The 17754-nt window shown below is 52.4% G+C and overlaps 1 protein-coding gene across 1 annotated transcript in view; it reads right to left on the bottom strand.

Moving 5' to 3' along the window:
• The window catches only part of LOC140396945 (ankyrin-1-like), a 660380-nt gene that overhangs the window by 31265 nt on the left and 611361 nt on the right, over positions 1 to 17754 (bottom strand). The window contains exon 41 of the mRNA XM_072485893.1: positions 234 to 747. Within this exon, the coding sequence (XP_072341994.1) occupies positions 234 to 747 (514 nt within the window). The remainder of the gene's footprint in view (positions 1 to 233; positions 748 to 17754) is intronic.

Here is a 17754-nt window from a genome sequence, read left to right as displayed (position 1 = left end):
CCCACTCCTTAAACTGCCTCGGCCTTGATAATGCTCACACTGCCACTTACTGGGATGCTCCATCAGTTTGACAGGGACACCAACCAACGTCGCGGGAGGCGGGAATCATTGGCAGCAAGTTTACACGCCCTCCAAATCCTCTCGACTGCATTCAGCTGCACATTCCCCCTTACAAACATTGCTGAAACTTCCCTTGCACATTTCAGTAGGCCCCAAACCAGTTTCCCATTTACCTGTCCACATTCTGCTCCAGCCACTTGGAATCGGTGGTCTTCCTCCGCAGGACGGGCGATCCCACCCATCCATCCCGCGTCTTTGCTTTCCCTGCAACGACAGAAAGGCCATTCTGGGAATTCAGGTCCGGGGCCAGCTTGGCCGGACTCTCGCCTTCTGTCACGCCAGCTTTGCCCTCTGACCTCTGAGCCCCCTCGCTGTCGAGCAAGTCGACCAGGCCATTGAAGGCGTCCGAGTCCACCGTGTCCTCCTCGGTGAGGTTCAAGGAACTCAATCCTTCGACGGGGAGGGATTCATCCGCCTTGCTGTAGTCCAAGGAGGAGTCTTCGGGGATAACGAGAGGCGGCATCCCCGCCGAGGACCAAACGTTGACCTCTGACACCTCCATCAGGGAATCGTTGTCAGCGCGTGCGATGGGGACGTCACTCCAGAACTGGTCAGCTTGAAGCGGCGATGGCATCGTATAATGCAGCGAAGCGGGCGAAAGCATCTCGTCCTGCACTGGGGTGAAACCTAGACAAGCAGACAGAGCACATCGTCACAAGCCATACCTGTATTAAACCATGACACGGAGTGGGGGGGGGGGGGGGGGGGGGGGGAAAGAGGGGAGGTGGACCATCAGGGACCTCCGACACCGCCAGGCTTCATTAAATCAATCGGTTTCATTGGGAGATGTGGAAGGTGTTGAATTCTGCAGGTCTATCTTTGGGCAATAAATTGACCATTCTACAAGGTTCCGGTTTTAATTGATGTGGTCACAGGAACGCGTTGCCATTCATTGATCTGGTCAGCGAATTCGGTGTTCACAATCATTGATTCTCTACCAACACAGGGGTGAATGATCATCTGTACCGTTGTCAATGGGGCATCGCGTTGAAGGAGATTGACAGAACAGCGTTGATTGGGAAGTGGCAAAGCAGTCACAATCAGGACCTGGGAGATGAACCGGGATCTCATGGGTAATGTCCGTGAAGGAGGGGCTGGCTGCATTAGCAGCCAAGTGGGATTATACTTCCAAGATTCCTGCTGACCCTTCCCTGAACCAAGTCCACTGACCGTCAGGTCACTGAGGTCGCACTGCTGGGAAATTCCATCCCGCCCTTCCCCATCTCTCTAATCTGGCACCTGACACATCCCAAGCTCATCGAATCACTCATGGAGTTGTGGAAAGCAACTCCATCGACAATCGGAGCCATGTCCCTGCTCCAGACCTCACTGTTATTGGTCGCCATGCAAGCTTGTGCCTCAGCAATTCACACCAATCTCGTTTCGCTTTAATCCCCTGACCGTTACAGACGGTTTGCTCGTGTCTGGCTCTTCAAATTCAACTTTGAACTCCAGCTCGATCCTCGCCTGTTTGGCTATTAAAATGGCCGCCACGTTTTATCCACAGCAGCTCCACTGGGATTCCTGGTCGCCCCCCCATTCGATCCTCTGGGCCTGGCGGGGTTCATCACATTGTCCATCGTAAATGCCCCCGCTGAATATTAAATAGCTCCTGTCCCCGCTGCCGGATGGAGCTCTGGACACAAGGAATGTTCGGGAATAAAGCCCAAAGATAGTCCTGCAGGTGGGGGAAATTTCTATTTTCAAATTCAAAGTTTTTCTTCCCCAATTAAGGGGCAATTTATCGCGGCCAATCCCACCTATCCAGCACATTTCTTTGGGTTGTGGGAGCGAGACCCACGCCAACACGGGGGAGAATGTGCAAACCCCACACGGACAGTGACCCGGGGCCGGGATCGAACCCGGGTCCTCGGCGCCGCGAGGCAGCAGTGCTAACCACCGCGTCGCCCCGCAGGTGGGGAAAGAAATGATGAGCAGCCCAATCGGTCAGCCCCAACGTTCCTGCAGTTCAGCTTCGGGTTGGTTGGGAGTTCAGATTCCCAATGGAAGTGGCAATGAGACGCCTCGGGGTTCGTTTCGGAGCCTGCGCATTGCCTCAAGCAGCTCGCGAGGCACGCGGGGCCTGTGGAATAGGATCGGCAATTCTGCTGGAGTTTAGTGCTGATCAAAAACCCTGGTCAATCATCGAAAATATAAGGCGAAAGGGCGGAAAATGGGCAGGATCGCATGTTTAGAAATGCTAACGCAATTCATCAAATGTATCGCCATGAATTTGTGGTTGAAGGAAAATTTCCATGGCAACGAAATTGAACGACCCCCCCAACTTCCCAGACACCAGCAAAATGCCGAACCCGTTTTTATTTGGCCCGGTGGCGGAGAGGGTAATTTTCCGAATGCCCATCGTCCCAAATGCTGCCGGGGTTAACAGCTCGCACAGCTGGTAAAATATAATCATTCCACTCTTTGTGAGAGACGAGTGAACAAGCAAACACGTCAGACAGCTTCCGTTACCACGCAGCTCCCTCCGCGGACGTGGCTTCAGAGGAACGCAGCTCGTTGCCTCGGAGTTCCAGGGTTTTGGAAACAGCAGGAATGCCAGTCAAGCTGAACAACTACATGCACTGCCATGACGGAAGGCCGAAAGAATCTTAGGCCCGGAATGCGGGCAGCTTTAACTGACCCCCGCTGTCAACCTTGCAATTTCTGCCGATGAAAGGGCTGCGCCCAGTGTGCGCGAATCGACACGGCGACTAGGGTCAGAGGTCGGCCATTCAGCCCCCCCCCCCACTCCTCCGTCATTCAATAAAATGGCGGCTGATACGTTTGCGTGGAGTTCCATGTTCCCCCATCTCAGCCACCCCGCTCCCACCGCCTTCTGAGGCAGAGAGTTCGAAGGTCGCACGCCCCTCTCCGAGAAAAGAGTTCTCCTCATCTCCGTCCTATCAGGCCCCTCACCTTAAAAAAAACTGTGCCCCCTCTTATCTGGACGCACCCCCACCCGTTCAACATCCACCTTGTCAATACCGTTCAGGGTATTTTATGCTTCAACATGTGTACACGCGAGCTCTGTTGGATATTACGTGACATTTCTTAAGAAGGAGATTTCTTTTTTTTAAATTTGTTTATGGGACGTGTGGGGGGGGGGGGGCTGTGCCCATCCCTACTGCACATCTTTGGGTTGTGGGGGCGAGACCCACGCAGACACGGGGAGAATGTGCAAACTCCACACGGACAGTGGCACGGGGCCTGGGTCGAACCCGGGACCTCGGCGCCGTGAGGCAGCAGTGCTAAGCACTGTGCCACCCCGCCCATCCCTACTTAAAGGGGCACTTAAGAGTCAACCCCATTGCCGGGGGTCTGGAGTCACGTGTGGGCCAGACCGGGTAAGGACGGCAGATTTCCTTCCCGAAAGGACATTAGTGAACCAGATGGGTTTTTACAGCGATCGCCAACGGTTTCGTGGTCGTCATTAGACTGTTAATTCCAGACTTTCATTCAAATTTCACCATCTGCAGTGGGGCGATTGAAACCTGGGTCCGCAGAGCATTACTCAGTGGAGCAATCCCATTAAATTCTTCGAAGGTGGGTCAAGGGGAGGGTGACCTGTCTGGATTTCCAATTGACCTTTGACAAGATCCCACAGAGAGGCAACTGAAGGGGGACTGAGCTACACCGAGTCAGAGTCGCGATGCACTGTGGCAGAAAGTGGGGGTTCACAGGGGTCAGGCCCGAGAGGTCAGGAGTGCAAAAGATGCCAGAGTGGGAGGGTCAGAGGGCACGATCGTTAGGGGACACTCCCCATTGTGGTAGCCTGGTCTCTGCAGTGATAATACCAGGTACAAATTAGTACAGCTATAATGTCCCCTGTGACATGCAAGTATATCTTTCTCCCTCGGAAAAAACACTCTCCTTGCTCAGGTGGTTATCAGCGAATTTACAGTGCAGAAGGAGGCCATTCGGCCCATCGAGTCTGCACCGGCCCTTGGAAAGAGCACCCTACTTAAGCCCACACCTCCACCCTATCCCCGTAACCCAGTAACCCCACTTAACCTTTTTGGACACGAAGGGCAATCTACCTACAACCGGCACATCTTTGGACTGGGCTGTGCTGAATTGGACACACAAAATCCTGGGCTTCAGTGATGGGAAATACAACCCCAGACATGACTGGCATGATGCCCAGAGCTCTCAGCTTCTCAGGCGAGGCAATATGATGCCACGGGATATTCCTGGCACAGAGTTTACACCTCCTCTTTAGCGTGGCATTCACTGGAATTGGCAGGACGACAAGCGTATAAAGTAACACGCCTTCAGGAAAGGTTGGTTAAAAAAAAAGCTAACAATATAAGTTGGGGGTGGGCGGGGGAAGGAAAGGTTTGGGTTGGTCAAGAAGTGTGGAAGAGCCTACTGTGGTCGCCTGGCTTCTCTGTCCAGCCAGGTTACTGAGCAATTTCAATCCACTTCTGAACTCGCAATCAAATCCTGCACAGACTTCATCCAACAGCGTTGAAAAACCCAATGCAGTGTCTGCAGCAGACATAGTTTTTTTGGAAACACGTCTACAATGCCCCTTGCTGTGTCAAAGTTAGCTGGAGACACACGCCACTGTCACTCCAATGACACACGGAAAATAAACGTGTGCCACACGCGGACTGGGTTTCCATTCTCCATCGAGATGGTCACAGCTCACAACAAACATGGCCGGATCGGTGCATTCGCCACCATCAGCACGGTCCTGGCAACGGAGGCGTTCCCAGTCCACATCATTCACCAATCTGGAAAAATGCTTCAATCTTACAGATGCTGATGGCATCAGGTTCATCGCATCATTCCGTGTACAGAGGACAAAGGGAGCAGAGTGAAGGGGGCAGAGTGAGGGGAGTGTACACTGTAACTGGACACACTGATCCAGAGAGAGCACACTTTACACAGTGCCTGTGAACACAGTGTGAAGGGGGCAGAGTGAGGGGAGTGTACACTGTAACTGGACACACTGATCCAGAGAGAGCACACTTTACACAGTGACTGTGAACACAGTGTGAAGGGGGCAGAGTGAGGGGAGTGTACACTGTAACTGGACACTGCCCACACTGATCCAGAGAGAGCACACTTTACACAGTGACTGTGAACACAGTGTGAAGGGGGCAGAGTGAGGGGAGTGTACACTGTAACTGGACACACTGATCCAGAGAGAGCACACTTTACACAGTGACTGTGAACACAGTGTGAAGGGGGCAGAGTGAGGGGAGTGTACACTGTAACTGGACACTGCCCACACTGATCCAGAGAGAGCACACTTTACACAGTGACTGTGAACACAGTGTGAAGGGGGCAGAGTGAGGGGAGTGTACACTGTAACTGGACACTGTCCACACTGATCCAGAGAGAGCACACTTTACACAGTGACTGTGAACACAGTGTGAAGGGGGCAGAGTGAGGGGAGTGTACACTGTAACTGGACACTGCCCACACTGATCCAGAGAGAGCACACTTTACACAGTGACTGTGAACACAGTGTGAAGGGGGCAGAGTGAGGGGAGTGTACACTGTAACTGGACACTGTCCACACTGATCCAGAGAGAGCACACTTTACACAGTGACTGTGAACACAGTGTGAAGGGGGCAGAGTGAGGGGAGTGTACACTGTAACTGCCCACACTGATCCAGAGAGAGCACACTTTACACAGTGCCTGTGAACACAGTGTGAAGGGGGCAGAGTGAGGGGAGTGTACACTGTAACTGGACACTGCCCACACTGATCCAGAGAGAGCACACTTTACACAGTGACTGTGAACACAGTGTGAAGGGGGCAGAGTGAGGGGAGTGTACACTGTAACTGGACACTGCCCACACTGATCCAGAGAGAGCACACTTTACACAGTGACTGTGAACACAGTGTGAAGGGGCAGAGTGAGGGGAGTGTACACTGTAACTGGACACTGTCCACACTGATCCAGAGAGAGCACACTTTACACAGTGACTGTGAACACAGTGTGAAGGGGGCAGAGTGAGGGGAGTGTACACTGTAACTGGACACTGCCCACACTGATCCAGAGAGAGCACACTTTACACAGTGACTGTGAACACAGTGTGAAGGGGGCAGAGTGAGGGGAGTGTACACTGTAACTGGACACTGCCCACACTGATCCAGAGAGAGCACACTTTACACAGTGACTGTGAACACAGTGTGAAGGGGGCAGAGTGAGGGGAGTGTACACTGTAACTGGACACTGCCCACACTGATCCAGAGAGAGCACACTTTACACAGTGACTGTGAACACAGTGTGAAGGGGGCAGAGTGAGGGGAGTGTACACTGTAACTGGACACTGCCCACACTGATCCAGAGAGAGCACACTTTACACAGTGACTGTGAACACAGTGTGAAGGGGGCAGAGTGAGGGGAGTGTACACTGTAACTGGACACTGCCCACACTGATCCAGAGAGAGCACACTTTACACAGTGACTGTGAACACAGTGTGAAGGGGGCAGAGTGAGGGGAGTGTACACTGTAACTGGACACTGTCCACACTGATCCAGAGAGAGCACACTTTACACAGTGACTGTGAACACAGTGTGAAGGGGGCAGAGTGAGGGGAGTGTACACTGTAACTGGACACTGCCCACACTGATCCAGAGAGAGCACACTTTACACAGTGACTGTGAACACAGTGTGAAGGGGGCAGAGTGAGGGGAGTGTACACAGTAACTGGACACTGCCCACACTGATCCAGAGAGAGCACACTTTACACAGTGACTGTGAACACAGTGTGAAGGGGGCAGAGTGAGGGGAGTGTACACTGTAACTGGACACTGCCCACACTGATCCAGAGAGAGCACACTTTACACAGTGACTGTGAGCACAGTGTGAAGGGGGCAGAGTGAGGGGAGTGTACACTGTAACTGGACACTGTCCACACTGATCCAGAGAGAGCACACTTTACACAGTGACTGTGAACACAGTGTGAAGGGGGCAGAGTGAGGGGAGTGTACACAGTAACTGGACACTGCCCACACTGATCCAGAGAGAGCACACTTTACACAGTGACTGTGAACACAGTGTGAAGGGGGCAGAGTGAGGGGAGTGTACACTGTAACTGGACACTGTCCACACTGATCCAGAGAGAGCACACTTTACACAGTGATTGTGAACACAGTGTGAAGGGGGCAGAGTGAGGGGAGTGTACACTGTAACTGGACACTGTCCACACTGATCCAGAGAGAGCACACTTTACACAGTGACTGTGAACACAGTGTGAAGGGGGCAGAGTGAGGGGAGTGTACACTGTAACTGGACACTGCCCACACTGATCCAGAGAGAGCACACTTTACACAGTGACTGTGAACACAGTGTGAAGGGGGCAGAGTGAGGGGAGTGTACACTGTAACTGGACACACTGATCCAGAGAGAGCACACTTTACACAGTGACTGTGAACACAGTGTGAAGGGGGCAGAGTGAGGGGAGTGTACACTGTAACTGGACACTGCCCACACTGATCCAGAGAGAGCACAGTTTACACAGTGACTGTGAACACAGTGTGAAGGGGGCAGAGTGAGCGGAGTGTACACTGTAACTGGACACTGCCCACACTGATCCAGAGAGAGCACACTTTACACAGTGACGGTGAACACAGTGTGAAGGGGGCAGAGTGAGTGGAGTGTACACTGTAACTGGACACTGTCCACACTGATCCAGAGAGAGCACACTTTACACAGTGACTGTGAACACAGTGTGAAGGGGGCAGAGTGAGGGGAGTGTACACTGTAACTGGACACTGCCCACACTGATCCAGAGAGAGCACACTTTACACAGTGATTGTGAACACAGTGTGAAGGGGGCAGAGTGAGGGGAGTGTACACTGTAACTGAACACTGTCCACACTGATCCAGAGAGAGCACACTTTACACAGTGACTGTGAACACAGTGTGAAGGGGGCAGAGTGAGGGGAGTGTACACTGTAACTGGACACTGTCCACACTGATCCAGAGAGAGCACACTTTACACAGTGACTGTGAACACAGTGTGAAGGGGGCAGAGTGAGGGGAGTGTACACTGTAACTGGACACTGCCCACACTGATCCAGAGAGAGCACACTTTACACAGTGACTGTGAACACAGTGTGAAGGGGGCAGAGTGAGGGGAGTGTACACTGTAACTGGACACACTGATCCAGAGAGAGCACACTTTACACAGTGACTGTGAACACAGTGTGAAGGGGGCAGAGTGAGGGGAGTGTACACTGTAACTGGACACTGCCCACACTGATCCAGAGAGAGCACACTTTACACGGTGACTGTGAACACAGTGTGAAGGGGGCAGAGTGAGGGGAGTGTACACTGTAACTGGACACTGCCCACACTGATCCAGAGAGAGCACACTTTACACAGTGACTGTGAACACAGTGTGAAGGGGGCAGAGTGAGGGGAGTGTACACTGTAACTGGACACTGCCCACACTGATCCAGAGAGAGCACACTTTACACAGTGACTGTGAACACAGTGTGAAGGGGGCAGAGTGAGGGGAGTGTACACTGTAACTGCCCACACTGATCCAGAGAGAGCACACTTTACACAGTGACTGTGAACACAGTGTGAAGGGGGCAGAGTGAGGGGAGTGTACACTGTAACTGGACACTGCCCACACTGATCCAGAGAGAGCACACTTTACACAGTGACTGTGAACACAGTGTGAAGGGGGCAGAGTGAGGGGAGTGTACACTGTAACTGGACACTGCCCACACTGATCCAGAGAGAGCACACTTTACACAGTGACTGTGAACACAGTGTGAAGGGGCAGAGTGAGGGGAGTGTACACTGTAACTGGACACTGTCCACACTGATCCAGAGAGAGCACACTTTACACAGTGACTGTGAACACAGGGTGAAGGGGGCAGAGTGAGGGGAGTGTACACTGTAACTGGACACTGCCCACACTGATCCAGAGAGAGCACACTTTACACAGTGACTGTGAACACAGTGTGAAGGGGGCAGAGTGAGGGGAGTGTACACTGTAACTGGACACTGTCCACACTGATCCAGAGAGAGCACACTTTACACAGTGACTGTGAACACAGGGTGAAGGGGGCAGAGTGAGGGGAGTGTACACTGTAACTGGACACTGCCCACACTGATCCAGAGAGAGCACACTTTACACAGTGACTGTGAACACAGTGTGAAGGGGGCAGAGTGAGGGGAGTGTACACTGTAACTGGACACTGCCCACACTGATCCAGAGAGAGCACACTTTACACAGTGACTGTGAACACAGTGTGAAGGGGGCAGAGTGAGGGGAGTGTACACTGTAACTGGACACTGCCCACACTGATCCAGAGAGAGCACACTTTACACAGTGACTGTGAACACAGTGTGAAGGGGGCAGAGTGAGGGGAGTATACACTGTAACTGGACACTGCCCACACTGATCCAGAGGAAGCACACTTTACACAGTGACTGTGAGCACAGTGTGAAGGGGGCAGAGTGAGGGGAGTGTACACTGTAACTGGACACTGCCCACACTGATCCAGAGAGAGCACACTTTACACAGTGACTGTGAGCACAGTGTGACGGGGGCAGAGTGAGGGGAGTGTACACTGTAACTGGACACTGTCCACACTGATCCAGAGAGTGCACACTTTACACAGTGACTGTGAACACAGTGTGAAGGGGGCAGAGTGAGGGGAGTGTACACTGTAACTGGACACTGTCCACACTGATCCAGAGAGAGCACACTTTACACAGTGACTGTGAACACAGTGTGAAGGGGGCAGAGTGAGGGGAGTGTACACTGTAACTGGACACTGCCCACACTGATCCAGAGAGAGCACACTTTACACAGTGACTGTGAACACAGTGTGAAGGGGGCAGAGTGAGGGGAGTGTACACTGTAACTGGACACTGCCCACACTGATCCAGAGAGAGCACACTTTACACAGTGACTGTGAACACAGTGTGAAGGGGGCAGAGTGAGGGGAGTGTACACTGTAACTGGACACTGCCCACACTGATCCAGAGAGAGCACACTTTACACAGTGACTGTGAACACAGTGTGAAGGGGGCAGAGTGAGGGGAGTGTACACTGTAACTGGACACTGCCCACACTGATCCAGAGAGAGCACACTTTACACAGTGACTGTGAACACAGTGTGAAGGGGGCAGAGTGAGGGGAGTGTACACTGTAACTGGACACTGCCCACACTGATCCAGAGAGAGCACACTTTACACAGTGACTGTGAACACAGTGTGAAGGGGGCAGAGTGAGGGGAGTGTACACTGTAACTGGACACTGCCCACACTGATCCAGAGAGAGCACACTTTACACGGTGACTGTGAACACAGTGTGAAGGGGGCAGAGTGAGGGGAGTGTACACTGTAACTGGACACTGCCCACACTGATCCAGAGAGAGCACACTTTACACAGTGACTGTGAACACAGTGTGAAGGGGGCAGAGTGAGGGGAGTGTACACTGTAACTGGACACTGCCCACACTGATCCAGAGAGAGCACACTTTACACAGTGACTGTGAACACAGTGTGAAGGGGGCAGAGTGAGGGGAGTGTACACTGTAACTGCCCACACTGATCCAGAGAGAGCACACTTTACACAGTGACTGTGAACACAGTGTGAAGGGGGCAGAGTGAGGGGAGTGTACACTGTAACTGGACACTGCCCACACTGATCCAGAGAGAGCACACTTTACACAGTGACTGTGAACACAGTGTGAAGGGGGCAGAGTGAGGGGAGTGTACACTGTAACTGGACACTGCCCACACTGATCCAGAGAGAGCACACTTTACACAGTGACTGTGAACACAGTGTGAAGGGGCAGAGTGAGGGGAGTGTACACTGTAACTGGACACTGTCCACACTGATCCAGAGAGAGCACACTTTACACAGTGACTGTGAACACAGGGTGAAGGGGGCAGAGTGAGGGGAGTGTACACTGTAACTGGACACTGCCCACACTGATCCAGAGAGAGCACACTTTACACAGTGACTGTGAACACAGTGTGAAGGGGGCAGAGTGAGGGGAGTGTACACTGTAACTGGACACTGTCCACACTGATCCAGAGAGAGCACACTTTACACAGTGACTGTGAACACAGGGTGAAGGGGGCAGAGTGAGGGGAGTGTACACTGTAACTGGACACTGCCCACACTGATCCAGAGAGAGCACACTTTACACAGTGACTGTGAACACAGTGTGAAGGGGGCAGAGTGAGGGGAGTGTACACTGTAACTGGACACTGCCCACACTGATCCAGAGAGAGCACACTTTACACAGTGACTGTGAACACAGTGTGAAGGGGGCAGAGTGAGGGGAGTGTACACTGTAACTGGACACTGCCCACACTGATCCAGAGAGAGCACACTTTACACAGTGACTGTGAACACAGTGTGAAGGGGGCAGAGTGAGGGGAGTATACACTGTAACTGGACACTGCCCACACTGATCCAGAGGAAGCACACTTTACACAGTGACTGTGAGCACAGTGTGAAGGGGGCAGAGTGAGGGGAGTGTACACTGTAACTGGACACTGCCCACACTGATCCAGAGAGAGCACACTTTACACAGTGACTGTGAGCACAGTGTGACGGGGGCAGAGTGAGGGGAGTGTACACTGTAACTGGACACTGTCCACACTGATCCAGAGAGTGCACACTTTACACAGTGACTGTGAACACAGTGTGAAGGGGGCAGAGTGAGGGGAGTGTACACTGTAACTGGACACTGTCCACACTGATCCAGAGAGAGCACACTTTACACAGTGACTGTGAACACAGTGTGAAGGGGGCAGAGTGAGGGGAGTGTACACTGTAACTGGACACTGCCCACACTGATCCAGAGAGAGCACACTTTACACAGTGACTGTGAACACAGTGTGAAGGGGGCAGAGTGAGGGGAGTGTACACTGTAACTGGACACTGCCCACACTGATCCAGAGAGAGCACACTTTACACAGTGACTGTGAACACAGTGTGAAGGGGGCAGAGTGAGGGGAGTGTACACTGTAACTGGACACTGCCCACACTGATCCAGAGAGAGCACACTTTACACAGTGACTGTGAACACAGTGTGAAGGGGGCAGAGTGAGGGGAGTGTACACTGTAACTGGACACTGCCCACACTGATCCAGAGAGAGCACACTTTACACAGTGACTGTGAACACAGTGTGAAGGGGGCAGAGTGAGGGGAGTGTACACTGTAACTGGACACTGCCCACACTGATCCAGAGAGAGCACACTTTACACAGTGACTGTGAACACAGTGTGAAGGGGGCAGAGTGAGGGGAGTGTACACTGTAACTGGACACTGTCCACACTGATCCAGAGAGAGCACACTTTACACAGTGACTGTGAACACAGTGTGAAGGGGGCAGAGTGAGGGGAGTGTACACTGTAACTGGACACACTGATCCAGAGAGAGCACACTTTACACAGTGACTGTGAACACAGTGTGAAGGGGGCAGAGTGAGGGGAGTGTACACTGTAACTGGACACTGCCCACACTGATCCAGAGAGAGCACACTTTACACAGTGACTGTGGACACAGTGTGAAGGGGGCAGAGTGAGGGGAGTGTACACTGTAACTGGACACTGTCCACACTGATCCAGAGAGAGCACACTTTACACAGTGACTGTGAACACAGTGTGAAGGGGGCAGAGTGAGGGGAGTGTGCACTGTAACTGGACACTGCCCACACTGATCCAGAGAGAGCACACTTTACACAGTGACTGTGAACACAGTGTGAAGGGGGCAGAGTGAGGGGAGTGTACACTGTAACTGGACACTGTCCACACTGATCCAGAGAGAGCACACTTTACACAGTGACTGTGAACACAGTGTGAAGGGGGCAGAGTGAGGGGAGTGTACACTGTAACTGGACACTGCCCACACTGATCCAGAGAGAGCACACTTTACACAGTGACTGTGAACACAGTGTGAAGGGGGCAGAGTGAGGGGAGTGTACACTGTAACTGGACACACTGATCCAGAGAGAGCACACTTTACACAGTGACTGTGAACACAGTGTGAAGGGGGCAGAGTGAGGGGAGTGTACACTGTAACTGGACACTGCCCACACTGATCCAGAGAGAGCACACTTTACACAGTGACTGTGAACACAGTGTGAAGGGGGCAGAGTGAGGGGAGTGTACACTGTAACTGGACACTGCCCACAATGATCCAGAGAGAGCACACTTTACACAGTGACTGTGAACACAGTGTGAAGGGGGCAGAGTGAGGGGAGTGTACACTGTAACTGGACACTGCCCACACTGATCCAGAGAGAGCACACTTTACACAGTGACTGTGAACACAGTGTGAAGGGGGCAGAGTGAGGGGAGTGTACACTGTAACTGGACACACTGATCCAGAGAGAGCACACTTTACACAGTGACTGTGAACACAGTGTGAAGGGGGCAGAGTGAGGGGAGTGTACACTGTAACTGGACACTGCCCACACTGATCCAGAGAGAGCACACTTTACACAGTGACTGTGAACACAGTGTGAAGGGGGCAGAGTGAGGGGAGTGTACACTGTAACTGGACACTGTCCACACTGATCCAGAGAGAGCACACTTTACACAGTGACTGTGAACACAGTGTGAAGGGGGCAGAGTGAGGGGAGTGTACACTGTAACTGGACACTGCCCACACTGATCCAGAGAGAGCACACTTTACACAGTGACTGTGAACACAGTGTGAAGGGGGCAGAGTGAGGGGAGTATACACTGTAACTGGACACTGTCCACACTGATCCAGAGAGAGCACACTTTACACAGTGACTGTGAACACAGTGTGAAGGGGGCAGAGTGAGGGGAGTGTACACTGTAACTGGACACTGCCCACACTGATCCAGAGAGAGCACACTTTACACAGTGACTGTGAACACAGTGTGAAGGGGGCAGAGTGAGGGGAGTGTACACTGTAACTGGACACTGCCCACACTGATCCAGAGAGAGCACACTTTACACAGTGACTGTGAACACAGTGTGAAGGGGGCAGAGTGAGGGGAGTGTACACTGTAACTGGACACTGCCCACACTGATCCAGAGAGAGCACACTTTACACAGTGACTGTGAACACAGTGTGAAGGGGGCAGAGTGAGGGGAGTGTACACAGTAACTGGACACTGCCCACACTGATCCAGAGAGAGCACACTTTACACAGTGACTGTGAGCACAGTGTGAAGGGGGCAGAGTGAGGGGAGTGTACACTGTAACTGGACACACTGATCCAGAGAGAGCACACTTTACACAGTGACTGTGAACACAGTGTGAAGGGGGCAGAGTGAGGGGAGTGTACACTGTAACTGGACACTGTCCACACTGATCCAGAGAAAGCACACTTTACACAGTGACTGTGAACACAGTGTGAAGGGGCCAGAGTGAGGGGAGTGTACACTGTAACTGGACACTGCCCACACTGATCCAGAGAGAGCACACTTTACACAGTGACTGTGAACACAGTGTGAAGGGGGCAGAGTGAGGGGAGTGTACACTGTAACTGGACACTGCCCACACTGATCCAGAGAGAGCACACTTTACACAGTGACTGTGAACACAGTGTGAAGGGGCAGAGTGAGGGGAGTGTACACTGTAACTGGACACTGTCCACACTGATCCAGAGAGAGCACACTTTACACAGTGACTGTGAACACAGTGTGAAGGGGGCAGAGTGAGGGGAGTGTACACTGTAACTGGACACTGTCCACACTGATCCAGAGAGAGCACACTTTACACAGTGACGGTGAACACAGTGTGAAGGGGGCAGAGTGAGGGGAGTATACACTGTAACTGGACACTGTCCACACTGATCCAGAGAGAGCACACTTTACACAGTGACTGTGAACACAGTGTGAAGGGGGCAGAGTGAGGGGAGTATACACTGTAACTGGACACTGTCCACACTGATCCAGAGAGAGCACACTTTACACAGTGACTGTGAACAGTGTGAAGGGGGCAGAGTGAGGGGAGTGTACACTGTAACTGGACACACTGATCCAGAGAGAGCACACTTTACACAGTGACTGTGAACACAGTGTGAAGGGGGCAGAGTGAGGGGAGTGTACACTGTAACTGGACACTGTCCACACTGATCCAGAGAGAGCACACTTTACACAGTGACTGTGAACACAGTGTGAAGGGGCAGAGTGAGGGGAGTGTACACTGTAACTGGACACTGTCCACACTGATCCAGAGAGAGCACACTTTACACAGTGACTGTGAACACAGTGTGAAGGGGGCAGAGTGAGGGGTGTATACACTGTAACTGGACACTGCCCACACTGATCCAGAGAGAGCACACTTTACACAGTGACTGTGAACACAGTGTGAAGGGGGCAGAGTGAGGGGAGTGTACACTGTAACTGGACACTGCCCACACTGATCCAGAGAGAGCACACTTTACTCAGTGACTGTGAACACAGTGTGAAGGGGGCAGAGTGAGGGGAGTGTACACTGTAACTGGACACTGTCCACACTGATCCAGAGAGAGCACACTTTACACAGTGACTGTGAACACAGTGTGAAGGGGGCAGAGTGAGGGGAGTGTACACTGTAACTGGACACTGCCCACACTGATCCAGTGAGAGCACACTTTACACAGTGACTGTGAACACAGTGTGAAGGGGGCAGAGTGAGGGGAGTGTACACTGTAACTGGACACTGTCCACACTGATCCAGAGAGAGAACACTTTACACAGTGACTGTGAACACAGTGTGAAGGGGCAGAGTGAGGGGAGTGTACACTGTAACTGGACACTGCCCACACTGATCCAGAGAGAGCACACTTTACACAGTGACTGTGAACACAGTGTGAAGGGGGCAGAGTGAGGGGAGTGTACACTGTAACTGGACACTGCCCACACTGATCCAGAGAGAGCACACTTTACACAGTGACTGTGAACACAGTGTGAAGGGGGCAGAGTGCGGGGAGTGTACACTGTAACTGGACACTGCCCACACTGATCCAGAGAGAGCACACTTTACACAGTGACTGTGAACACAGTGTGAAGGGGGCAGAGTGAGGGGAGTATACACTGTAACTGGACACTGCCCACACTGATCCAGAGAGTGCACACTTTACACAGTGACTGTGAACACAGTGTGAAGGGGGCAGAGTGAGGGGAGTGTACACTGTAACTGGACACTGTCCACACTGATCCAGAGAGAGCACACTTTACACAGTGACTGTGAACACAGTGTGAAGGGGGCAGAGTGAGGGGAGTATACACTGTAACTGGACACTGTCCACACTGATCCAGAGAGAGCACACTTTACACAGTGACTGTGAACACAGTGTGAAGGGGGCAGAGTGAGGGGAGTGTACACTGTAACTGGACACTGCCCACACTGATCCAGAGAGAGCACACTTTACACAGTGACTGTGAACACAGTGTGAAGGGGGCAGAGTGAGGGGAGTATACACTGTAACTGGACACTGTCCACACTGATCCAGAGAGAGCACACTTTACACAGTGACTGTGAACACAGTGTGAAGGGGGCAGAGTGAGGGGAGTGTACACTGTAACTGGACACTGCCCACACTGATCCAGAGAGAGCACACTTTACACAGTGACTGTGAACACAGTGTGAAGGGGGCAGAGTGAGGGGAGTGTACACTGTAACTGGACACTGTCCACACTGATCCAGAGAGAGCACACTTTACACAGTGACTGTGAACACAGTGTGAAGGGGGCAGAGTGAGGGGAGTGTACACAGTAACTGTCCACACTGATCCAGAGAGAGCACACTTTACACAGTGACGGTGAACACAGTGTGAAGGGGCAGAGTGAGGGGAGTGTACACTGTAACTTGACACTGTCCACACTGATCCAGAGAGAGCACACTTTACACAGTGACTGTGAACACAGTGTGAAGGGGGCAGAGTGAGGGGAGTGTACACTGTAACTGGACACTGTCCACACTGATCCAGAGAGAGCACACTTTACACAGTGACGATGAACACAGTGTGAAGGGGGCAGAATGAGGGGAGTATACACTGTAACTGGACACTGTCCACACTGATCCAGAGAGAGCACACTTTACACAGTGACTGTGAACACAGTGTGAAGGGGGCAGAGTGAGGGGAGTATACACTGTAACTGGACACTGTCCACACTGATCCAGAGAGAGCACACTTTACACAGTGACTGTGAACACAGTGTGAAGGGGGCAGAGTGAGGGGAGTGTACACTGTAACTGGACACTGCCCACACTGATCCAGAGAGAGCACACTTTACACAGTGACTGTGAACACAGTGTGACGGGGGCAGAGTGAGGGGAGTGTACACTGTAACTGGACACTGCCCACACTGATCCAGAGAGAGCACACTTTACACAGTGACTGTGAACACAGTGTGAAGGGGGCAGAGTGAGGGGAGTGTACACTGTAACTGGACATACTGATCCAGAGAGAGCACACTTTACACAGTGACTGTGAACACAGTGTGAAGGGGGCAGAGTGAGGGGAGTATACACTGTAACTGGACACTGTCCACACTGATCCAGAGAGAGCACACTTTACACAGTGACTGTGAACAGTGTGAAGGGGGCAGAGTGAGGGGAGTGTACACTGTAACTGGACACACTGATCCAGAGAGAGCACACTTTACACAGTGACTGTGAACACAGTGTGAAGGGGGCAGAGTGAGGGGAGTGTACACTGTAAC

The sequence above is a fragment of the Scyliorhinus torazame genome, chromosome 20 (genome assembly GCF_047496885.1).
Source record: "Scyliorhinus torazame isolate Kashiwa2021f chromosome 20, sScyTor2.1, whole genome shotgun sequence".
Classification (NCBI taxonomy): Eukaryota; Metazoa; Chordata; class Chondrichthyes; order Carcharhiniformes; family Scyliorhinidae; genus Scyliorhinus; species Scyliorhinus torazame.
The sequence above is the reverse complement of the archived record's forward strand: the minus strand, read 5'-3'. Positions and strand labels throughout refer to the sequence as shown.